Below are 25970 nucleotides of genomic sequence, written 5' to 3'. Positions count from 1 at the left end.
AGAATCACCGTGCTGCGTTCCGAGCGTAACCTGCGAAGGAACCTGGACAGCAACTGAATCGGTGGAAACGCGTACATCAGCTTGAACTGATGCCACGGGGCCACTAACGCGTCCGACGCGTCTGCCCGAGGGTCGCGCGTCCTTGCCACGAACCTTCTCACCTTGTTGTTGAGACGAGACGCGAACAGGTCCACATCTGGAAGACCCCACTTCGCGCACAACATCTGGAAGACAGCCGGGTGGAGAGACCATTCCCCCTGATCCAGAGTCTGGTGACTCAGATAGTCCGCCTGCCAGTTCTCCACCCCTGGAATGTGAACCGCCGTTATCGCCGGGACATGAGTCTCGGCCCAAGACAGAATGTCGGCCACTTCTCGAGCCGCTCGGGCACTCCTGGTGCCCCCTTGGTGGTTGATGTAGGCCACCGCCGTGGCATTGTCCGTCTGCACCCGAACCGGGCAGCCCTGCAGCCGGTCCGTCCAGCGATGAAGACAGAGATTTATCGCACGCAATTCCAGAATGTTGATCGGAAGGGAGGACTCCCCCCTCCGACCAAGTCCCCTGGGCGGACAGAACGCCCAGAACACCACCCCAGCCCGACAGGCTGGCATCCGTGGTGATTACCGTCCACGAGATAGGACGAAACAACTTGCCCCCGGACACCATCGGGGACTGGAGCCACCACAGAAGGTCTCTTCTGGTGCGATGACTCAACGAGATTTGAAGATCCAGAGATTGAGGTCGCCCGTCCCACATGGACAGGATCTCCGCTTGGAGACCCCGCGTGTGAAACTGGGCGAAGGGAATCGCCTCGAAGGCCGAGACCATCAATCCCAGACATCTCATGCACGTCCGCAGAGACGAGTGCGGAACGTCCCTGAGGGACCTGACTTCCTCCTGAAGAGTTCTGAGTTTGTCTTCCGGCAGGAAGACCTTCGCCTGCACCGAGTCCAGGATCATTCCCAGGTAGGGAAGACGAACCGACGGACTCAGTGTCGACTTTGGAAAATTTATCGTCCAACCAAACTCCTGCAGAGTTTGCATCGTGACAGACAGGTCCTTCTCCAGACCCTGGCTGGTCGCAGACCGAACCAGAATGTCGTCCAGATACCCCAGGACAGAAATGCCCTGGGCCCTCAATAATGCCAGAACCGGTGCAAGCACCTTGGTGAAGACCCGCGGAGCCGAGGCGAGACCAAAAGGCAACGCCACGAACTGGTAGTGATCCTCCGCAATGGCGAATCGAAGGTACCTCTGGTGACCCTCGAAAATGGGGATGTGAAGATACGCATCCTTCAAATCGATGGAGGCCATGAATTCCCCCGGAACCAGGGCAGCCACCACCGACCGCAGGGATTCCATGCGGAACTTGCGAACCCGCACAGAGCGGTTCAGAGCCTTCAAGTCCAGAATTGGACGAACCTTGCCCTCCTTCCTGGGCACGGTGAACAGATTGGAATAAAACCCCCGAAATCTGTCCCGATGAGGCACCGGAACCACCACTCCCTGAGCCCTCAGGTCCCGCACCGCCAGGTGCAGGTCCCGTAAACGCTCTGGAGACAGTTGAAGATTTGAGGGAAAAAATCTGCTCTCCGGCCGAGAGAGAAACTCGATCTTGTAACCAGATCGAACGATCTCCTGAACCCATCTGTCCCGCACGCGGGCCAACCAGGGTTGAAGAAAACCGAGCAAGCGTCCCCCCACCCCAAAACTGGGTGAGGGCGCCCCTTCAGGGCGCACTGTTATGGGCTGCGGATCCGGATTGACCGGACTTCTGTTTTCCAGACCAGGGCTTCTTCTGAGAGCCTTGACCTTTGAACGGTTTGCCCTTGTAGTGCGACCGAAAGGCACGAAAGGACCCCTGAGGGGGCCAAAAATTAGCATGCTTCTTCCCAGAAGCCCCCTTAGCCTTTGGGAAATGGGGCAAGAGAGTGCTCTTACCTCCGGTGATCCCCTTAATCAACACATCCAAGGACTCCCCAAAAAGGCGAGACCCATCATAAGGCAGATTGGCTAAGGTCTTACGTGAAGATTGGTCCACCGACCAACATTTCAACCAAACCAGGCGGCGAGACAACACCGCCACGCTGTGCACACGTGCAGCCAACGGGACTAAGTCCAAGTCCGCATCACACAGATACATGACACCCTGGTGGACTTGATCCACCATATCCAGGGTCGCCGGCGAGGCCGAATCGGCCACTAGGACGCGCCTAAGCATCTGCGTCCAACTTGCGACAGCCTGGGCCGCCATGAGAGAGGCAAACAGAGCCTTAAGCATAGAACCCGTAACAGAATAAGTATGACGGGCAAGAGACTCCAATCTCCTATCCGTGGCATCACGGAACACAGGAGAATCCTCTGCAGGAATCGCAGTGGATTTGTTTAAAACCGCAATTGCGTGATCCACTGGGGGTGGCACACACCACCTTTCATCAGTGGAAGGCGAGAAAGGATAACGCAGCTTGAACCTACTTGGTACAGCAAAAGGTTTGCGTAGATTGCGCCATTGTTCCCTAACAGCGCGCTGAAAATCATCATTGCAGGGAAAAACCTGCGGCGTCCTGCGTTTTTCTCTGCGTCCCATAAGCCGCCAAGGCAGCGGGGGGACACACTTCATCCTGCAAACGCAGCGTTTGTTTTATGGAAGCAATCAATTCATCCATGATTGCAAGCTCTTCAGGCGAAGCAGGGGGAGAATTATCAACCCCTTCAACTTCAGCCTCCACCTCGGACCCCACTAGATCCAGGGAGGAGCGGGACCCCGATAAGGAGGCCCCCGCTATAACAGCCCCATCACCTTCACCCTCAGAATCAGAGGAAAGAGAAACTCTGGGTCTCTTAGTAGATTGAGCAGCCACCAGCATCTGCACCTGAGCAGCAAGGCCAGCCACAATAGTGGCTAAATCCCCCCCTGGGGGGGAAACAGCGGTCCCCTGGCTTTCCACCAAGGCGGTAGGAAATTTGCCCTCCTGAGAATCCATTGCCCCAATATCAAATGCCGGATAATAAAGGGTTAACTGCCCCTTTAACAAGCGCGGCGAGCGCAGCCCACCGCACCACACACAAGCACAATGAGACCCCCACAGGGACAATAAAACTGACACAGGCAATGGATAAGAAGGATATAACCTGAGGAGACCCTCGCCGCTGCTGCTGCCTCGATCGGTGTTTCCTGGAGAAGAGGAAGTGATGCGGCCAGGGCGCTCTATTAAAGCCTATGGGAGGCTACAAGAAAATGGCCGCCATGCATGTAGAACATGCGGCCGGAGCGAGTGTAGGCAAAATGGCGCCTTTGGCGCCGAAACCGCCGCTCCACAGTACAGTAATGCACACGTTATCCATGTATAAAAAAACATGTTAGATCGCCTCAGCGATCGCTGTATAGTGCCCAAACATGCCACAAAACATGCCCCACAGCACACAGCTTCTCACACTGACAAGGCTGACACACACAGTGTCACACAACTTCCCCCCCCCTTGCAGCCCACAGCATGCAGCCGAGTGATAGGGAGACAAACAGTGAGAACAGAGGCAGGTTACACAGTCCCAGACTGACACCCCCCCAGACAGACAGGTCCCCACACAGATACACTTACCTCACAATGGCGTGGGGGACCCGCACAGGCGAACAAGCCGCTGCACATGAGGCAGGGAGAGTCGCATACAAGACGCACAGAATGGGGGTTAAGAAACCGCACAGCGTCCATTGAGGTAGCCACCTCACCAATCATCCCTGCACCGAACAGGGATGGGTCGTTCACTGTGCCAGGAGCGTTACCTGGCTGAACGCTCGATGGCAGGCTGGGAAGCCACTGACCCACGACCTGCGACCAGGGGGATCAGCCCGAGACCCAGCCCGCATGATCCTCTTCATCCGAAGAACTAACTAATGCTGACAAAAAGAACAGCTAAGTAAAGGTAGAGAGAAAACTCAAACAAAAAATCAAAAAAGAAGAAAGAGTCTGGGGCACAAAGCCCCAGCACAGAGAGAGCCAGCTACTCCTGACAAGCTAGACATTGAAACTGCGATATGGTTGCAGGAAGTAGGAGGGTATTGACTGAGGGGACCACCCCTTGAGGGTGGGATATGTTAAAAGCTTTAATGTTAACATATTCTGTTGCCTAGCTACTCCTTCGGAGCAAAGTCTAATACCCCATATGTGACGAATATGAAGAGGCGGCGACTGTCGGAGGACGTAAGAGAAATATTGTTATTTTTTCAAAATTGTGGCTCTTTTTTTGTTTATAGCGCAAAAAGTAAAAATCGCACAGGTGATCAAATACCACCAAAAGAAAGCTCTATTTGTGGGGAAAAATTTGGGTACAGCGTCGCACGACCGCGCAATTGTCCGTTAAAGTAACACAGTGCAGAATCGCAAAGTATGGCCTGGTCAGGAATGGGGTAAAACCTTCCGGTCATAAAGCGGTTAAAAATACGCTCATTGAGAATTTTTTTTGTCAAAGACATGCAGCTAAATACATTTTGGCCTAAATATATGACAAAAATTGAATATATTGGATATTTTTTAACTGTCAAAGTAGAAAAATATTGTTATTTTTTCAAAATTGTCGCTTTTTTTAAAATATCGCAGAAAATGAAAATCGCACAGGTGATCAAATACCACCAAAAGAAAGCTCCGTTTGTGGGAAAAAAAAGGACGTAAATATCGTTTGGGTATGACGTTGCATGACTGCGCAATTGTCAGTTAAAGTCGCACAGTGCCGAATCGCAAAAAGTGGCCTGGACGTAAGACAGCAAAATCCTCTGGTGGTTAAGGGAATAAGATTTACCTGTGAAAAAAAGAGGTAACCATTTTACTCTTTTTATGTTTACTACATTATTTACAAGTTCTATAGCCACAGGGATATGAGCCCTGAACACCAAGCCCACTACACTTTTGAGAAGAATGATTAGAGCAAAAAAAGGCTGGGGGACAAAAGGGATCCCAATGTAGGAGCCCGTCTGCTAGAAAAGCTACAGCCTTGTTGTAAAATGTCATATAGGGACTTATCCGAATACAAGATCGGGAGACATTGTTTCATTAGGTTTACAATTTGATGGTATTGTGAATATGCTGTAACAAAATGAACAGATTTTTTGTTTTTATGGCTAGACGATTTCCTACCTTTGTCCCTACTTTTATGTTTACGTTTACATTGGTCCCTAGGCACAATGGTACCTTTGATCAAACTATCATTATATTGCTCCATTACGGACCCACACTACTTCCTCCCCTCCAAATATTATGGATCACTGGTGATATATCCAATTATCTCATTTGGTCAAACAGCTGCCAAGACCACTATGTTCCTTCTCCAACCTCACCCCAGTGGAACAGATTTTTGCCCACGCATGATCCCCTCCAAAGGACCTTATCACAATTCTACAAGGCCCTTCAGGATCTTGGATCCCAAACTGTTCCTCATTTTCTAAAAACCCAGGAAAGGAAGCTGCAGAGTATTCTCACCAATGCTCAAAGGTTCTACAACTGGCTCATACTACATCCACCTCTTCGAAAACAGCTGAAATGAATTACAAACCGTTGACACATTGGCATCTCACCCCAGCAGCACTCCATTGTATCTTTCAGCTCACCTCAGCCCAATGCTGGAGGGGCTGCGGTAACAAGGCCACACAAGCCCACATCTGGTGGCACTGCCCTGTGATACAAGATTTTTGGTCGGAGGTTCTGTATTGGATTGAAAAAATTCAAGGTATCCCTATCTGTAGAGACTATTGGGTAATTCGATTTCACTGTGTAGACGAGCCAGCCGGCCAATATAAGCGCTCCATTACGCCTCATCTCCTGAATGCAGCGAAATCTCGTATACCCTGATTTTGGGCACAACCCACTATCCCCACCCTTCAACAATGGTTTCATAATCTAGACCATACCTATTGGATGGAAGATTTGACCTATTTCCACAAAGGTCTCTCCTCTGTTGCGTATAAAATATGGGCCTGCTGGCTTGCCTTTACTTCTACACAAGAATATTCGGATCTCATGTCCCCGTCCAACTGTTGGCATTTATTCACTTATTGATGATGTAACGTTAATTGTGTCTCTATGCTTAATGGCTTTTCAAGAATCTCAGCCGGGGTCCACTACACTACACCTCTCTCCTTCACTCCTCTTTTGCTCCCTCCTCTCTTTCATCTTTCTTTCTTCCTTCCCCTGTTACATTACTTACATGTCTACTTGGATCTGTCAACTGGATAGTGAATATGGTTTGTGATTGGTTACACTCTGAGGATGATTTTATTGTCATACACCTCCTTGCTTCACCAGCATTCACGACATTATTGGTTGTTATTTTATAGTTCCAAGTTCTTAGTTCTTTTGTGCTACAACATGTAATATGGCACGCAAGCCACAAACCTGTGAAGTTTTGTCTGTTTGTAATATTTACGTTTTTTCAATAAAAATGTATTAATTAAAAAAAAAGTAAAATGGTTACCTCTTTTTCCACAGGTAAATCAAATTCCCTTAAGGCTCGGTTTCCACTAGTGCGACTTGCGGTGCGACTTGACATGTCAAGTCGCACAGCAAGTCAAAACCCATTGTTTTCAATGGGGCCCGTTTCCACTGCCGCGGCTTCAGTTGCCGCGACCTCAAAAGTAAATCGTGTACTACTTTTGAGCGCGACTTCCCTCTATATATGAGGGACAAGTCTAACTGAAGCCGCGGTTTACTTTTGCTACGAAGTCGTGCTAGAAGTAGCACGACTTCGTAGCCACACTAGTGGAAACCGAGGTTAAAACCTACGTTAATTGCAATTCTAAAACTGTGATGTACTTGGTGGAATGTTGTGCTTGTCGACTACAATATGTAGGTTGTACCATCAGATACCTTAGAACTAGGATCTCTGAACACTATAATGATAGTTGGAATACAAATGCAAAAAATGTATCCAACACTTTAGAACAGTACATGGAGGGTGCCTTGATCATTTTTCCTTTCTTGGTTTAGAACAAATCAAGTAACCAATGTGAGGGGGTGACCTGCATCAAATGCTTTTACAGCGGGCGGTGTGGTGGATCCACACTCTTTATACTAGGACACCGCTTGGAATGAACAACAGAATGGATGTTAATTTGTTTCTCAAATAGGTTTCCATTTATCTATATTGTTTTGAATGGTAATTCAATGAGGATTCGATATTCATCCATTGTTGTAGATTGTATATTATATGGTTAAATGTTATCTGCTTCTCTAGCATAGTCTGGCTATAAATGGATCTCTTCTCTCAGTGTGATCATTCTCACATGGTTTTAATTGTATACTTATTAGGATTTTAATTAGGAGTGGTTGCATTAGGAATTCGGTTTTATTATTTTTCCATGTATGCTATGAGGAAGGCTGAGGCTGAAACGCGTTAGCATCAATGGACATTGTTGTTGCTGTTGTGCATTAATAAAAGCCTGTTTTAAGAAGAAGCACTAAGTTGTCGGCTTTTTGTTGGATTTATCTAAAGTGGACTTTTTAGCCTGAGCACTGGCACTCTATCTTAACACCATTCATATGGGAGCTTGGGTGAGTTTTGTATACTCATATATGTTAGGCACCATTCACCCCTGAGCTAAATGACTATGTTTATTTCAGGCGTGAGTGTTTATTTTTTTATTTTAGCCAGTGGAAACCTGGTTACTAGGCAACAAAATGTGCAAAAAATGCGTGTTATGCAAATTTTTCATAAATCTTCAACACCAGATTTTGGTATAGTGGTAATATTGTCCTTTAGTCACAAAGTAACAGGCACCACAGGCTGTGCTGGAGAAGATCCCTATTTTACAATGGTGGTGCCATCCTCCAATTTACTACAGCACCCTATACAAACTGTGGGTGAGCCTGTAAGGAGCACGAGTGGAACAAAACAACATCTCTGCTCATTTTTCAAGTACTCAATTGAAGCCTGTTGGAGCCAAATGTGTGACTATGCCGCAAAAGAAGCTGTAGTTTTTGAACAACAAGCTTAAAGGTTCAAGCAACACTATGCTGAAGTGTGAAGGGGAGTCATGGAATATAATGGAAATCCTTGCACCAAGTGTTAAAACACTTCTGGTGATGCTTCAATTCCCTCATCAGGTGGGAACAGGGCCTTAGTTAGTTAGTATGTTCACCGCCACTTTCCCTCTGGTCTATGCAATACTTTGTCAATGCTTACCTTGTTGCAGCTTTGTTTGTTACTTGCTAAAGACCTGAGGGGAGAAGGCGGTGGAGTACTTTAGAAAACATTGGTTATATAGGAGTGCAATCATTTTTTATTAATAAATTATTTTATATGATTTACACCCTTGGGTCTCCAAACTGCAGCCCAGAGGGCAAGATGTGGCCCTTTGCTTGCCTTTATCCAAGCCCTTGGGGCACTATACCTCCCACTGATAAAAGGCAGGAAAGTTAGGAATGTTTGGTGACCCCTGACCTAGTGTGATGCTGGGCATTAGAAAGGATATATCAGCAGGAGCGAACACATCCCATAGACATATACATGGGGGCATCCCAGGCCCAGCGGCGTCCCCACAATCCGAGACATGCAGAGATGAGAGTAGGGTGGGGATAGAAGCGGGGTCTGCACAGGCTGGTATGGTGAGGTATGCTGGTGTGTGAGTTAACAGGGCAGAGAGACAGTTTGCAGGGACTGTGCACAGGGAGGATGTGGAGGGGGGAGTCTTTGCGGTGAGCAGCCTTTGTTGTAAAGGGAGAAGTCTGTAGACTATACTGACTGATCCTGGATATCGAGACACAAGCCAGGACACAGATGCAGCAGAACACATAACTGAAAAACAGGACTGTCCCAGAAAATTCAGGACTGTTGGTAAGTATGCTGTCTATCTAGTGACCTGCATATCAACTCTTCAACTCCCTTACCCTGCACATAAAACCTCTTTATCTACATGCTGCCATTGTATGTGACCTCTTCCTTAACCACTTTACCACCGGAGGATTTTCCTGCTAAAAGACCAGGGGTTATTTTGCGATTTTTTACTGCGTGACTTTAACGGACAATCGCGCGGTCGTGCGACGCTGTACCTAAACGAATTTCACGTCCTTTTTTTCCCACAAACAGAGCTTTCTTTTGGTGGTATTTGATCACCTGTGCGATTTTTTGATCACGCGCTATAAACAAAAAAAGAGCGTAATTTTTGCAAAAACAACAATATTTTTCACTTTTTTTTATATGAAATTCCCCCCAAAAAAATGTAAAAATCAAAATTTTTTAAAATTTTCGGCCAATTTGTTTTACGCTACCTATGTTTGGTAAAAAAAATCGCAAAAAGCGTATTTTGATTGGTTTGCGCAAAAGTTATCGCGTTTACTAACAAAGGGAAAGATTTTTGTCATTTTTGGTGTTTTTTTTTTTAACGAGTAATGGCGGCGATCTGCGATTTTTTTTGCGGTACTGCGACATTGCGGCGGACAGATCGGACCCTTGACTGACATTTTTGACACTTTTGGGGGTACCAGTGACATTACTGCAGTAATCAGTGCTATATATATGCACTGTTACTGCAAAAATGACACTGGCAGGGAAGGGGTTAACAGTATTGGACAGGGAGGGGTTAAGTGTGTCCTAGGGGCGTGATTCTAACTGTGCAGGGACAGGTCTACTAGTGTAAAAACAAAGATCAACAGTTCTACATAGTAGAACTGTTTGATCTTCACTTTTACACAGGGAGAACTGACAGGTGGCTTGTTTACACAAGCCGCTCTGTCTTTCTCCCGCTGTAGCGGCGATCGTAGTGTGACCGGCGGACATCGGGTCCGCCAGTCATACTCCCGCACTCCTCCGTGAACGAGCCGAGGCGGGCGCGCGCCTCGGCGGGCGCGCGCCCGCCCGCTATTGGCTCTGGAAGGAGTGACAGGCGAGCGACGTAGGCCTACGTCACTCTGCCTGGCCGGGGCCGACTGCCGCAGTAAATATACTGTGCGCAGTCGGCAAGTGGTTAACTGTTTTCTTCATCTTCCTCAATTACAACCTTATCTTTCTCAAGTACAACCGATACAATAATGTATTAACAAATTCCATGTTTAACCAACTAAGAGCATGGTTATTTATTAAAAAAAATAAAATACATTGGCAAAAAATTTAATAACCTGGATGCGTTCACTTTCAAATGCCTTTTGAGGGAATTTTCATTTGAAAAGAAAGAGAAACCAGTGCACTGTCAACATCTTTGTTTTTTTTTTCTTTATATAGCATTTTTGTAAAAAATAGCGGCTAATAAATGCCACTGCTCCAAGTTCTGTGTGTCTCAAAAGAAGTTATATAAAATTTGTTTCGGTACAGTGTTGCATGAGCGAGTAATTGTCAGTCAAACTATTACAGCACAGAAAACTGAAAAATTGCCTGGTAATGATGAAGTATTACAGGGAATCGTCAAAGCCCAGTGAACTTTTTTCCACCTGTTTCTTATCCAAGAGATTCCCCTTCACTTCCTGTTCTGAACAGGAAGTGAAAGGAAATCTCTTCAAAGAGAAGTAAATCCTCACTTGTCAATGAAACAAGTGTCACCATTAGAATATTTTCCTCTATTCCAGTTCTGGTGATAGCTCAAAATTCTGGATTTATTTTACTTATAGTTCTAAAGGGCGAAATGCTTTTTACATTAATGCATTACCAGTATTAAGGTAAAGAAAATGTTCCACTAGGTCTTCTTTCCTCAACCCACCTACCCTGCACCCTTAAACTCTTACCTGACACTGCCCATGATCCAGAACTGTCCCTGCTAGTAGCTCCTTTTCCTCTTTGCCTGCATATACAGAGTAGTGGGAGCCATAGGCACCTGCTGCTGTCAGTCAAATTCTGAGAGGAGGGAAATGGCCAAGCTTGGCTGTGTGTGTCTATGGACAAACATGGCCCACCTCAGGAGCTTGCCTGGGTGAGCCAATAGCATACCGCTTGGTATGGTGGCAGTTGCAGGGAGGAAGAGAGGACAGCGCCAGTGTGGGACTGCCAAAGAAGAGGTAAGGGATCGGCTCTGTGCAATATCATTACGAAAAGCAGATAAGTATACAAAACTTTTAGAATGATTTTAAATAATGATAAAGTAAACTAAATGAAGACACTGGTCACCAGGACAAATAGACAGTGAATCTCCCTAGCAGAGATACAAACAGCAATAAAAACCTGACAAAGGTTCTATCCCTTCTCCACTCTACCCAAAGCTAGAAAAACACTGGGTGTGCTACATTTAGTATACAGCACTGAGTTCTGTGTGCGTAAGGAGACCTTCCTGTTTCACGCCTGGAAGAAAATAGCACTAGTATGAGCGACACCAATGAATACAAAGCTTCCTCTGATTGGCTGAGTCAAAGAGGTGGGCTGATGATGTCACAATCTCAAACTCAACCAATCAAAGGAAGCTTTGTATTCATTGATAGTCAACTTAAATAAAATGGGCTCAATTATGCTAATTTATTGACTCTACTAGGTAAAAATAAAACATGAGAACTTCTTCTTACCTGCTGAGATTCTTGCAACAAAAATTTTAGCTCCATTCTTACAGAGGCTAAGCCGCCACCTTGTGCACCATGTAAACTGCAGTAGCTTAGAAATACTCTTAGAAGAGCTTGGTTCTTTTGCAGCCACCATTTCCTCTTTTCAGCATGTTCCCTCTTAGCTTGTAATCTGCGACGTTCTATTTGGTGACGTTCATACGATCCAATATCACCTTTTTCAGAGATTTCTTGGGTATCCAAAATATCTGTAGGAGGTGGAGTTTCAATGGTGAAATCCTTGCTGTCAGCTTTATGGTTAAATATTTTGTGCATTGCAGCAATTTCCTTCTCCAGCCAGTTATAAAGTTGAAACCTCAATTTTCCACCATCAACCTCATGCCCTGTAGCCAGCGTTCTTAACTCAGTCATAAGAATTTTTAGGCATGCTCGGAATTTTAGCTGTTCAGCAATTACATCTGGTTCACTTCCAGTCGGTGCGCAATTGTCCACTGTTGGCGTTTCTGAACTAATATCTTTTAGGCTTTGACTTTTGTGGTCCAAGTTCAAATTCTTTAAAACTAATCCCCCATCATCTTCATCACTCCCTTTGTCTTCTTCCCAATCCAGCTGAAGAGGTTCATCCTCAATTGTCACTACTGGCGCACCCCAGTCAAAATCAGCTAAAGAGTCTTTTGCTGCCACTGAAGCTGGAGTGATCCAACCTGGTTCGCTTAATTCTTCCAAATTGTTAACTTTGCCTATGGAATGCATACTATCCTGTCCAACAGAACTGAAGCTCAACAGATCTTCATAGTTAGTGGTTGATTTGCTTAGTTTTGGAATCTTGGATAGAACTTCTAAAGCAAGCACAGGGCACCCCACTTTGAAATGAGCATTAGCAGTGGTAAAAAATAATTTCCTTTCAATAAGATTTATTTCATCTACATAGTTTTTGTCAGTTTTCAAGCTGGGTGTTACAAAAGTAGCTTCGGGGGTATTAAAATGCCGGCGGATTAGCAGAGGATGAGTCCGAAGGTAGTTGTAAAAACTGAAGACCACGGGGTTGCACGATTTGATGAGGACTAAAATAAATATAAAAAAAAAGTACAAATTAATTTGATTGTGACAAGTTCCTTTACACATGGCAGCTGTTACACTGCCGGAATTGCAGCATGTTGGAGAAGGCTTTTTACTTAATGTTCCTAACAGGTTACATGCACTAGGCTTAGGTAAGGGAGGCTGAAAGAAAACCGTTTACAAAAAAAAAATATATATATATCCACTAAAATTTATCATGTTTCATATATTTTCATTTAGGTGGACCTGAGCTCAAAAACTGAAGATTTGCTATGTTATAGGGAACAAACAGAAGTGTTAATTAAGCCTAGGGAAAGCCCCAAAAAATGTACCTTCCTTTTGTCTGCAATTCCTGCTAAAAATAGCAGTGCACTTCCTGGTATGTGAGTGTGTCTAGGCATTCCTGTACCTGCAGTCTCATTGCTGTATATCTGCAGTGTGTGATCTTGGGCAATATTGCTGCTGACTAGTAAACTCAGAAGATCTGATGATATATCACTGCAGTACTGTTCACCTTACCTGGAGGCAAGGAAACAAAAGCACCACCTCTATCAAGATGGCTGCCTCTATGTAGACACAGCGCAGAGCAAGACTTTGTAAGTCAGTAACAGGGAAAAATCAACTGCAGCTAGGCCACAGGCAATACTGGTAAAATGTTATTTACCATTGGCCTGTCTTTTCTGGGCACATCTTTCAGCATTTCGTTCCTTTTTAAAGGAGTTCTATAATCACAGCATACACTTTCTTTTTTTTTTTTTTTTCAGTCAGAATTGTAATTTTGACAATTACTTGAAATAAATCTTTTTTCATGTTGTGAATTCCCTGCATGCTACTCCTCTGTTTACTTTCAATTTCTAAGGACTACATATCCCATGGTAATTTGCTGCAAACAAGCAGTGATTCTTGTACTGACTCCACCTCATGAACATTCCCCTCTCAGCACTTTAGTAGTTCGGGCTCTGAATTCTGTGATGCAGCAGAGCCTACTCACAGGGCATTTTTTTCTTTTTTAGTTGTCAGATACAATAACATTTAAGAAGCACAAAGACTTACAGGCAGTTGACTGGGTAACAGACACAGCTTGCTTAAATCATGTGTCAAAAAACATACGCAGTTTATCACTGGAAGACATGCACATTTCACACATCCTGTGCAAGTAGGTTCCTTATTTCTGTTGTAAACTGACAATACACAGCATTTTTGTGGACTGAGTGTTGTCAGTACTCCCAAATGTCTTTTGCTAAACTTTTCAGACCAACACCCTAGGCTGCCAAATGATCTGTAGTGCCACGATAAGAACTAAAAGGGCTAATCAGACTCTTGGAGCAGACACAGGACAATATTGAATTTCTGTCAATATTAACAGGTGTTTGTTTATGCACTTATCAAACAGATGTAATAAAACACTTTCAATAGTAAATTTAAACAAACCAAAAGGTAGGAAATAAGAGAAGATCACTGTTAGGGTTTATATACACTTTAAAGTGTAAGTTCACCTTTCAGATTCTGATAAGCCCCCCACCCCCACAACCACAGCCCAGGGTTGTCGGGAAGAGGCGCTTGTCCCCATTAACATGGGGACAAGGAGCTTTGGGGGGCACCGCAAAGCATCCTCCCTATGTTGAGGGCAAGCAACCTGGTATGGTTCAGGAGGAGGGGGGGGGGTGCCCGCTATTCCCCCCCTCTAATCTTGGCCTGCCAGGCTGCATACTCGGATAAGGGTCTGGTATGGATTGGGGGGGGGGGGGGGCACGCCAGTTTTTTTTTACTATTTGGCGAACAATACATTATAGCCGCAAGCAAGTTTAAATTATATTTTTTTTCCTTTAGAAATGTCAGTATTGCTCCAAAAGGCTACATACATCGTACAGATGCACCACTTTACAGGCACATTCAGGAGACCCCTTAAGCACTATATTTAAAGTAATTTTTCATATTTATTGTTTCACTTTAAGCATTATTAAAATCACTGCTCCTGTAAAAACGATAGTTTTAAAAACTGGATTTTTTGTCTTACCGTAAAATCCTTTTCTCTGAGGTTCACTGACAGACACAGCTTCACATCTTCACATCTGAAGACCATTGGGCTTTGCTGCTCTCTCTTCAGGAGTATGACTAGGCAGAACCTTTTTGGTTACGCCCCTGGAGCAGTCTCAGAGGGTATACCACCACTTCCTGCTGTAGGACTCCAGTTTGTAACCAGCAGTGTCAGAAGAACAAATAACTCAACCCCCAACAGAGGGGTGGGTGCTGTGTCTCTCAGTGAACCCCAGAGAAAAGGATTTTATGGTAAGACAAAAATCCAGTTTTCTCTTTCGTTCACTGACAGACAGCTTCAAGTCTTCAGACCATTGGGATGTCCCAAAGCAGTGTCAACATTAGGGGTGGGGAAAATAAACAGCAAACTCAGAATTCCCAACAAGGCTAAAACATAGCCAACCAGGTAACAACAGGAGCTCAACGTAGGAACAACTGGAGCTCACCACCAGGAACAATTTTCACCCTCAAGAAGCGGAAGCCTCAGCAACCGCAGCCTGCAAAACTTTGCGGCTAAACGCTGCATCCGAAGATGCAAGTACATCTACCTTATAAAATTTTGTTTATGTGTGTACAGACAATCACGTAGCCCCCATGCCCACCTGAACCACTGATGCCTGATGACGGAAGGCCCACTATGCGCCCTCGTAGAATGCGCTTTAACAGGGAAAGGAGGAACCTGAACCTTAATAAAATAGGCCTGCACCACCCTCTGCCTGATCCACTCGGAAATAGTCACAGCAGATGCGGCCTGCCCCTTACGAAGTCAAAACAAAGAATCAGTTTTTCGAATCGGTTCAGTCACCACCAGGTACACCCGAATCGCCCTTACCACATCTAAGGAATGTAAGGCAATTTCCTTAGGATGTTTATGCTTCGGACATAGGGATGGTAACACAATGTCTTCATTTAAATGAAACCCAGAGACAACCTTAGAAAGGAACGCCTGACAGGGCCGCAACACCACTTTGTCCCTATGAATCACCAAGTAAGGTGACAGACAGGACAATGCAGCCAACTCCGACACCTGGACGAAGTAATAGCTACTAAGAAAGCCACCTTCTGTGACAGAGCGAGCAGAGGAATTTCTCAACTGTTTTCAAAAGGAGGCTTTTGAAGCACCGACAGAACTAAATTGAGATCCCAAGGAGGTACCAAGGATTGCACAGGAGGCGCCAGATGGCGAACACCCTGCACAAAAGTGTGAACCATGGACTTCGCTGCCAACTGCCTTTTCGAAAAAAATAACCAAGGTGGAAATCTGGCCCTTAATGGTGCCCAGAGCCAAACGTTGATCTACACCCAATTGTAGAAACTCCAACAGGCGAGACACAGAAAAAGAGCGCGGAGAAACCCCCACGACTCACACCGAGTAACGTACGCCTTCCAAACTTGATGATCAACCTTCCTGGAAGTAGATTTTCTAGCCTTCAACAGCGTAGGAATCACCGACTTGGACAGCCCTCTGTCTTTCAGCACCAGGCTTTCAATAGCCACGCCGCTAAAGCCAGCGACCATCAAGCAGGATGGAAGATTGGTCCCTCAGACAGAAGATCTTCCCTGCGAGGAAGCTTCAAAGGCTTACCACGCCTGCCCACCAAGACCGGCGAGGCCAGTCTGGTGCCACCTTCTACCTCGAATTCCTTCTACCTCGATTCTGCGTAGCAGTCTCGAGAGAAGTTGTATTGGAGGAAAGGTGTAAATTAGACGATACTGACCCAAAGGGGCCACCAGAGCGTCTGCGGCTTCGGCCAGAGGATCCCGAGACCTTGACACAAATCTCTGTGCCCTCCTGTTGAGACAGGAAGCCAGTAGGTCCACATCAAGGGGTCCCCCACCGAAGACACAGTTGATGAAATACCTCCAGGTGAAGAGACATTCTCCCAGATCCAACATCTGCCAACTGAGATAATCCGCTTGCCCATTCTCTACCCCCGGAATGTGCACAGCAGAGAGGACCGGAACATATTGTTCTGCCCACCTCAAAATGCCGGCCACTTCCCGGGTTGCCAGGGCACTCTTTGTGCCCTCTTGATGACTGACATATGCCACAGCCGTAACACTGACCGATTGTATCCGCACAGGGCGTCCCTGCAGATGATCCATCCATGGAGACAGATAAAGTCTAATCGCCCGAAATTCAAGGATGTTGATCAGCAACCTGGCCTCCTCCCGAGTCCAGACACCTTGGGCCGAACACACTCCCAAGACACCTCTCCATCTGGACAGACTGGCATCCATGGTGATTACAGTCCAATACAGGGGAAGAAAAGATTTTCCCAGACGTAGGGTCAGGGAGCATAGCCAGCATAGGAGAGACTCCTTCGAACCCTGACTCAACAGGATCAGATTGTCCAATGACAGCGGATCCTTGTTCCATTTGATCAGAATCTCCCTTTGTAAGGGTCTGGAGTGGAACTGCGCAAACAGAACCCCCTCGAAGGTGAAGACTATCAGCCCCAGCACTTGCATGCAAGTCCTGAGTGATGATCGATGGTTGGACAACAGGTGCCGAACAGCATCCTGTAGCTTCAGAAGTTTTGTCTGAGGAAGAAACACCCGGGCTGATGCTGAATTCAGCGCCTGCAGGGTGCGCACCATAAAGTCCAAGTCGGCTTCTAGAGCCGAGGAAGACTCTGCACGCAGAAGCAGATTGTCCAGATAACCTAGTACTGCAATCCCCTTCTGCTGTAAAAAGGCCAACACTGGCCAAAACCTTTGTGAACACCCGAGGAGCTGAGGCGAGACCAAAGGGCAAGGCCACTAATTGAAAGTGCTCCTCGCCTACGGCAAAACGAAGAAAACGCTGATGCCCGAAATATAATGGAATATGAAGGTAAGCGTCCTTAAGATCGATAGAAGCCAGCAGATCTCCTTGATAAAAGAAAGCTACTACCATGCGAATGGACTCCATCCGAAATTTTCCAACCCGCACAAAGTGGTTCAGAGCCTTGAGATCCAAGATCGAACAAACCTTGCCTTCCTTCCTGGGAACTGTAAACAGATTTGAATAAAAACCTTGGAAACCTTCTGACTCTGGAACCGAAACAATAACTCCTTGTGCTAATAAGTCCTGTACTTCCCCGTAGAGGCCCTGCAGCCGCTCTGGAGACAGGTGTAAGTTGGAAGCAAAGAAACTTGCCGGAGGCAAGGACCAAAACTTGATCTTGTAACCGAACCGAATCAATTTGTGAACCCATTTACACTTAACAAGCAAGGTCCACGGATCCGGAAAGAAGCGAAGACGTCCCCCCCACCCCAGACGTGGGTGAGTGCGTCCCTTCAGGCTGGGGAAGGCTTGTCTGCAGAACCAGAAGTGCCTGCTTTGGACTTACCATTCCAGGGTCTCTTGCAGCCTCCCGTAAAGTTACGTATGGATCTCAAGCCCTTTTCTTGCAAACCAGACAGGCGAAAGGGCCGCTTGTGAGCTGAAAAGAAGGGACCTCGCGTACGGTGAGGTTCCTTGCCCTTAGCAACCTGCGGAAGTAATGTACTCTTACCACCCGTTAGACCCTTAATGATCTCTTTCATAAAGGCACCGAACAGACGTTCACCTACAAAAGGAAGATCAGACAGTACTTTTTTAGAAGCCCAGTACTTCAACCAGATCATGTGGCGAAGGATCACCGCCGTTACAGAAACCCTGCTGTCAAGGGGGCCGCATCCAGGGATGCATCACAAATATACTGTGCTTCTTGCAAGGTCTCCTTCGCAGGGCCCTATCTACTTTGACTACTAGCAACTGTAGGGCTGCCGTCATGGCCGCCAGGCAGACTGAGACCCAGAGGGTCCCGCAGCTGCCAGGAGTGGATTGGGTGGTGAAATGCGCTCCACAGGCTCCATGACCACACAGAGTTAAATGGTAATGCTCAGCAAAGAAAACATATATATTTTTTTTTTTTTAGAAAAAAAACGGGAGGCCCCTCCCCCCTGTGCACCACAAAAATCAGCACACCCGCGGCGCTGTATACAGCAGACCCGACTGGAGAGCGCCAAAACGGTCTGCCACACTGCAGGAAGAGGAAATGCTGACCTGACACTAGAGGCCCCCGCAGCCTCAGCACTGCATCACACTACCGGAAACTCTATGGGGAAACCAAAAACATGGCGGCTGGACTAAACAAACATGGCTGCCGAAGCCAGGAATACAGAGACCACAGCAAAATGGCTGCAACGCGTGGCGCTGCACGGGACTCTGGACCCCAGGGAAAAGTTCACAGACCCAGGAGGGGACCACCCCTTCAGCACCCATGTATGAACACCCCCTACAGGGGGCTAACAGCGGCATCACCCACCGCTCCTCCAGCCCAGTACCATGCAGCCCCCCTACCCAATTTCACCCATGCCCCCCCAAAAGGGGCCGGGGGGCAGATGAGGGCACCAACTTAGGGGGGAACCCCGCAAAGGAGAAGGGGGGAAGCACAAGGGGGAGGAAGGACAAAGGAGGGGCCTACCAACCCAAGGAAGGGGCGCCCGTGACCACCCCAGAAATTCCACAGGAAAGGAGGGGGGACACTATTCACCATACCGCGGTCACCAGGCGGGCGCCACTCCCAGCAGTCCACTGCACCATCTTAGAATGGGGGGTACTGCGGCCTGAGGTACACAGCAACTTTGGTCGTGACTGTTGTCGTGACCAGGGCTATGCTACCTCGCAAGGGGTTTCACTCGCCAAGGGGTTTCACACTGGTCAGCCCCCATCCAGTGGAGCTCTGTCGCGGCCAACCTAGAGCATAGCCAATAGTTGGGTCACGCTCGTAGGCCAGACTGGGAAGACCGTAAGGATCTAGGATATCCAGTGTGTCGCCCAGTCCGGCTGTTGATTGTAGTTCACACAGGAACAGTTGATTGTAGTTCACACAGGAACAAAAATAATAAAGAAAAAGTTAAAAAATTCCATTTAAATAGGTATGCTCATGCATTAATCACTGCTACTATGCAGCATCACTGTCAGTTGCCAACCCCTTTTGGTTAAGTACAGGTCACGTTAAATATCCAATGATAGCCAATATGACAAAAGCTTTGGCCACAGAAATCCTCTTTTAACTGCTTCCAAGGCGGACGCTGCATTGTGCTATAAAGGCTTATTAACTTCAAGTGTCTTGAATACTATTATTTCTTTATCTGCTTCAGAGAAGATATTTCTTATTTGGCAAACAGCTACTCAACGATCTGAGCGAGGTGACCCCCATTGAAAATCGACAGGCTATATGAAGAGGTGATGTCCACCTTGCAGCTAAAAGAAAATAAATCTCTTAATACAAAGTAAGCAATAATATTTAGTGACATGGAAAATTCAGCACACAAGGCAAAGCATTAATTCAATGCAAAAAAAACCCACCGGGGTTTTCATCATCCTCTTTAGGCGTTTGCTCTAACAACGTGTCCAGGGCCTTTGTATAGTCCTTCATGATCCAATAAGCAATGCTTCTCAGGAACGGATCAGGATGAAGTTTTGTACAGCAGAAACCTGATCCATCTTTCTGACATCCCAGCACTCTCTCATACAGAAGAGACTCGTGTGTAGAAGAGGTATCGAACTCAGACTCATACAGTCTGGCAATAACCATTGCTAGCTGAATGTCTTCCATTTTTTCTAAGCACACCTAAAAGAAGAAAATCTTTAGGTCATTTAAATAATCACATGACTGCGACTTTTTGTGTTACAAAAAGTAAAATGTGATTTCTTTATACCTCAATAGCATCCTTTAGAGAGCCAGCTAATAAAAAGAAAGCTGCAGATTGTTCAAATCGCTGCTTGCCAAGTAATGAGAAGGCATTCTTTAAAGCTGCTTTCCTCCAGCGGTCCTCCTTAAAATTATGACTGAAGAATTGAGTCATCTTTTCATCATGCTGTGACCTAAAAATACCAATGTCAGCCTCAAACTATTGTAAACTAAATTGCATTTAGATTGTTCTTAAAATTTCCTTTATACCAAACCATCTTCAAACTATACAAGTAAGAAACCAGATCAAGTGAAGCTGCAACTACATATGAGTTACACACTAGGGCTTTGAAACCTTCAAACTGTGCCTGATCAGCACCACCCCATGCCTATTTATAATCTCCACTAAGGCCGGCCATAGACAGAGCAAATTTATTTTCTGCAATCACAGGTTCCCCCATCAACACAGTCAGTGTTGACAGGGAAATCCCTCCTGCAGGGATGGGTGGGGGGCGGAGAGGGGGCGGGGGAAGCAGTCCACGCTGGAAAAACACAGTGATTACTGCTAGCAGCTATAACAGCCGCTAGCGCTATTTGCATGTAAAATCCGGCAGGCTGGTTGTACCCAAGTAGATCAATGAATCAACTTGGGTACATTCAACCTGCCCATCAATTGTTCGAGATTTGAACTGACTAGGGCCGACTTAACTAGCCTGAAGTAACAGATATTTTAGCCAATAACCAGCTTTCTATACTCATGCTCAAACACAGCAGGGCAGACAGGTCTCTCATTGGTCATGATCCACAAGGAGCTGCGCTAAAGCTACCCACCTACTACCAACATAGATTCTGAGCAACAAGAGGGATTATTTTGTTCAACTGACAGCTTTGGGACTACATTCCCCCCTTTTAAAGGTATGTGTACATAACATTTTCTACTTTTACCTGAATAAGCCCCAGAGAACAGCTTTCTTTTTCATTGCAAGGTAGAAAATTGCAGCATCTAGTGGGTCATTGTTTCTTTGGAAAGCTGCTTTACCAACCTGTAAAAACAGATCACATCAAAGTAACTGGTCACTTTTTTTAAATCAAAAGTTTATTTTTGCAAACTACATTCTCCAACAGCAAAAACTGAAATAAGGACAGACAGATGTAACGTTGTCTGTTTAGAAGTACATACTATATATATTTAATCATTTATACAAGGTGATGTCCAGCTAAAAGTATGTTTTGGGTGCTCCCCACCAACAAGGGTTTGTTATTTTTACCACCACGGCCATTTAACCCTTGCCTGTCCCCCTTCATAACATCCTAAAGTAAAACCAATAGAGTCCTGAGGGCTCATTGACACTTGCTTCGACTTCAACACAAATTAAACCGCCTACAGCTTCAATATGCTTTTTGATGTGTTTTTTGATGGTGGTGGCCATCGGTGGCACTTCAATAAAACTTTAGTGGGGCTTCAATGATGCTTTCGGTGGTGATTTTTTTAAGCTTTAATGAAGCTTGGCAGATGGCAAGTGTGTGTGGATATATTATACCTGCAATTTCTCCAAAGAAAAGCTAAAACTGAATTAAAGCCTCTCAAAAGCTGCAGGTGCTTCAAGTGAGCTTTGTCATAGACTTCTTCAGAGGCTTTAGAGATGCTTTAAAGCACCACTAAAGCATCATAGGGTATAATTTTTGAACCAAAGCAAAAGCAAGGTGTAAACAGGACTTTAGGCTAACCTTTTTATTTAGTGACAGGGACTTTGGCATGCGTTCAGAGAGCTTTAAAAAAAGCATGTCTGAAGCCATGTTTTGAAGCAAGTGTAAATGAGCCCTGTGACGTGAGTCACTTTGGTTGGGGGGCTTGTGGAACCCAGATTGCTTTAGGGAGGTTGGGAGACTCCTCGTCCAGTTTCCCCAGTCCATCCTATGTGTAAGTCACCCTGTGTCTATTAGTGGCACAGGGTGACCAAGAACCCCAGTCAGGTCTGCTCTGCACTAATCAGACTCTTGCTAGTGGGGTGGGGGTTTGTTGTTGTTGAATACCTGCATTCAATTGTTCTATTCCTGTCTGCCTATAGTAAGCTTATTATGGGATGTGTATGTTTGTTTGGCTAAGGGGGAGGCGTTGTCAGATTGTATATCTCTGTGAGCATGTGTTTTGAATAAACAGTTTGATTCTGGTTGACTCAAAAACTTGTACTGTCTAGTTCTTGGGGTAACTATAGCTAGATTCACGGATCCCGTGTTCCAGAGCTTAGGTAGCAGTTTACTGGCGGAGATACCCAGTCGCGGTGTCCGGATTCTGTCACGAGCCCTAAGAGTCAATACCTTTTTGTTTGTCCTTCTTTAGGATACTGTGTTTGCATAGGCCATAATTACTAGTTTGTTTGCCACCGATACTACAATGCTTATTGGAGAAATTATATATTTTTTTTCAAATATGAAATTTTTTTATTGAAACGATCAAAGAGGAGTAACAACAGGGTACATATAAAACAACCACAGTAAACAATCCTCCAGTAAGGTAAGGCAAAATGAGAAATTATATTTTATATCTATATTTTTCTTTGGAATCTCTGGAACTAAACAAAATGTATCATATGGTGGATTTTAAGATAAAAGTGCAAAGAATCACCTAGATTGACAATCTAGGCATTGACGATCAAGGATTTTCTGCCCACCTGTGATGGAACATGTCAGACAGAGCTTAGCGTTGATGTAATCACGTCTGCTCTGATAAAGCAGCACTGCTTTTACTCTGCTCTTTAAGCTGAAATGCAAGGTTTCTTTTATAATAAATGGGGTTCTTTTAAATTACACTGAGTTCCTTTGCTTTCTTCTTCATACTGGATGTGATCTAAACGGATTTGGCTGAGATTATAAGTGGCAGAGGTTTATCTGGACTACTAATGGGAATACCTTGTTACAGTTTAAAGTGATTGTAAAGGCAGAAGGTTTTTTTTATCTTAATGCATTAGGATAAAAAGCCTTCTGTGTGCAGCTCCCCCCCTCAGCCCCCCTAATACTTAACTGAGCTCCCTCTTGATGCAGCAATGTCCACAGCAATCTATAGAGTCCTCTGTCATCTGGGACTCTATACATGGAGCTACGGCTCGGCTCCCATAGCAATGCGCTTACTGTGGAGGCATTCAACAGGAGGGAGGGGCCGGGAGCTCCAGCCAGGGACCCGAGAAAAGGAGGATCCGAGCTGCCCTGTGCCAAACCTCTGCACAGAGCAGGTAAGTATAACAGGTTATTTTTATAGAAAAAAAAAAAAAAAACAAGACTTTACAATCACTTTAAGCACTGTTAGACCTCCTATGACTAGGAGGCTAAGTATCTGATAAGCAATGAAATTGCATGTTGGTGGAACACTGAAGCAATTGCATCGAGAAAAACACTGGACAACGTGGAATGGCGACAAATATTGGTACTTAAAAATCCCCATAGGCGACATTTTAAATATTTCTACAGGTTACCAGTATAGAGTTACAGAGGAGTTCTAGGCCTCAAATTATTGCTCTCACCCCAAGGATCCCGATGATATCTCACATGTGCGGTTTGAACACCGTTTACATATGTGGGCTCGACTTGCGTACGTGTTCGTTTCTGCGCGCGAGCTAACGTGGGCGGGGCGCTTACATTTTTTTATCCTATTTATTTTATCTTTTATTTTTACACTGTTTTTTTTTTTTTTTTATTAATTTTCTGATAATTTTTATTCCTATTACAAGGAATTTAAACATCCCTTGTGATAGAAATAAGCATGACAGGACTTCTTTAATGTGAGAGCTGTGGTCAAAAAGACCTCAGATCTCACATCTACACTAAAAAAGAAAAAAAAAAAGTAATTTTTTTTTTATAAAGAAAAAAAATGGGCTCTTTAAATCCGTTGATTGGAAGGGAAGTATGACAACGCTCCTGTCCTCCAAGGCCATAGAGTCGAGTGAGGGCCACCTTGCCCTCATTGGAGAGTGGGCCAGATCATTTTCCCTGCTACCAGCGAGTCCGGTAAGCCGGGAAAACGACTGGGAAGCAGCGGTAGGGGGGGGGGGAACGACTACTCTCCTGCCGCCCATAAGGGTGATCCCGCAACAAATCTGCCGCTGAGACCACCCTTATGTTAAAGGGGACTGCCCGCCGTTTAAAAAAAATATCGGGGTTATGTCAGCTATCTGCTGCTATAACCCCACTATTTAACATCAAAGTACCGACGTCAATACACGGTGGGTGGTCCATAAGTTAGCATAAGCATGCCATATTATTTTCGTTTTTTTTTTACTTCCCTCCACCTAAAAATTTTCAGTTTGTTGTTCAACTGAGTTGTACAGTTCATAGGTGCCATTAAAGGTGGAAAAAGTTCTGAAATTATTTATCTTTGTCTAATTTTTTTTACATCACAGAAACCTGACATTTTAACAGAGGTATGAAGACTTCTTATATCCACTGTATAAGATTCTGTGCATATGGACAGAAAGGAGAGCCATTAGGAAAATTGTTTTATGGCATCAACACAGAAAAGCAAGGCAGACCGGCAGTGTTTGTAAGTGTTGCACCAGAGTTAGGTCCTGAAAGACAGGATCCTGCTGATTGTTCATTTGCTAGTCCAATTAACTCCAGTAATCTTCCTCTTCTGATGTAACAACTGAGGAGCTGTCATAAGCACTCAACTGTGCTTGCCTTTTCTGTGCAGCACCTTCATGCAGCCTCTATAAATAAAACACCATCTATGAATGGAGGCCGACAGACCTTTCAATCACTTTCTCGCCCTCCATTAATACGTAATTTTTCATTCACAGAAGCTTTTGTTAAGGATGCTATGAATGGTGCAATTGCGCGGAAAGGGAGGGCATAGTTGGGCACACTTTATGAGTGCACGTGACAGCAATTCAGGTCTATTAACCCCTGCCGATCCAAAAGGTGTATGATGATGGTGGGGGGAGATTACTCCTGAGTTAGAAGACAGGAGCACAAGGGGCACATCCCAAAGAATGGGAAGCTAAGCATTAAGGATTGAGAGGGCAGGGTCTACTACTTGAACAGTCTGCTTTTATTTTTTACTGGATATACCTTGGTAATGATTCTCGGAGTGAAACCTTTTCAGAAGAAACCAAATCATCAAAATGCTCACTCTATTTGTTCATGAATGGGGAAACGTCTTTTTAGACTCAGAGGGGCTTGGCAAGACTGGGGAAAATCAAGTGCGACTATACCAAAGTTTTTGCATTGGCAAGCATACAGCATGAAGCCATAGCATCAGGTGTAAGAGAAACTGGGGCGAGAAATCTTGTGCAACCTCCTCCAACACCAACTCAGCGTCTTCTAGGTTTTCCACGTCTACTATTTCTAAGGGAGGTAGTTCCACTTCCACCTTAGGTCAAGAAAGTGGAGGTGGAGAAGAAGCCTGATGCTTTTGGGATCTGGACAGTGATAGCTAAATGATGGCCTGTTAGGGGTCTGCGAAATTATGACATAGTTGCAGAGAAATCTTCCTTTGTTAGATTTTACTGTGTTTGCACTGATTCAGATGCACAGTTTCTAGTTTATTCTAGACGTTAGTGCAGAGGCTGATTGAAGAATCCAAAGTAAAAAAAGTAGCTAAGCATGACAATTCTACATAAGGGAGAAGCGGCCTATCACCTATGGGACACTACCAAAAAACAGAGGTCTCACGGAGTGGGGTAGTGTTAAAGGGGTACACCCACAGAAGGCATGTCAAAAAGCTTTGTCAGTTTCCAATCACCTGAAGGTAACA

The 25970-nt window shown here is 45.3% G+C and overlaps 1 protein-coding gene across 7 annotated transcripts in view; it reads right to left on the bottom strand.

Annotated features, from left to right (window-relative positions):
* The window catches only part of DMXL2 (Dmx like 2), a 429248-nt gene that overhangs the window by 162806 nt on the left and 240472 nt on the right, over window positions 1–25970 (bottom strand). For all 7 annotated transcript variants that reach the window (XM_082252816.1, XM_082252819.1, XM_082252821.1 and 4 more), the window contains exons 21-24: window positions 21170–21267; window positions 20253–20418; window positions 19900–20164; window positions 11469–12526 (exon numbers count right to left, since the gene is read on the bottom strand). In XM_082252816.1, the coding sequence (XP_082108942.1) occupies window positions 11469–12526; window positions 19900–20164; window positions 20253–20418; window positions 21170–21267 (1587 nt within the window). The remainder of the gene's footprint in view (window positions 1–11468; window positions 12527–19899; window positions 20165–20252; window positions 20419–21169; window positions 21268–25970) is intronic.

Source organism: Pelophylax lessonae (genome assembly GCF_965119305.1).
Source record: "Pelophylax lessonae genome assembly, chromosome: 4".
Lineage (NCBI taxonomy): Eukaryota > Metazoa > Chordata > Amphibia > Anura > Ranidae > Pelophylax > Pelophylax lessonae.
The sequence above is the reverse complement of the archived record's forward strand: the minus strand, read 5'-3'. Positions and strand labels throughout refer to the sequence as shown.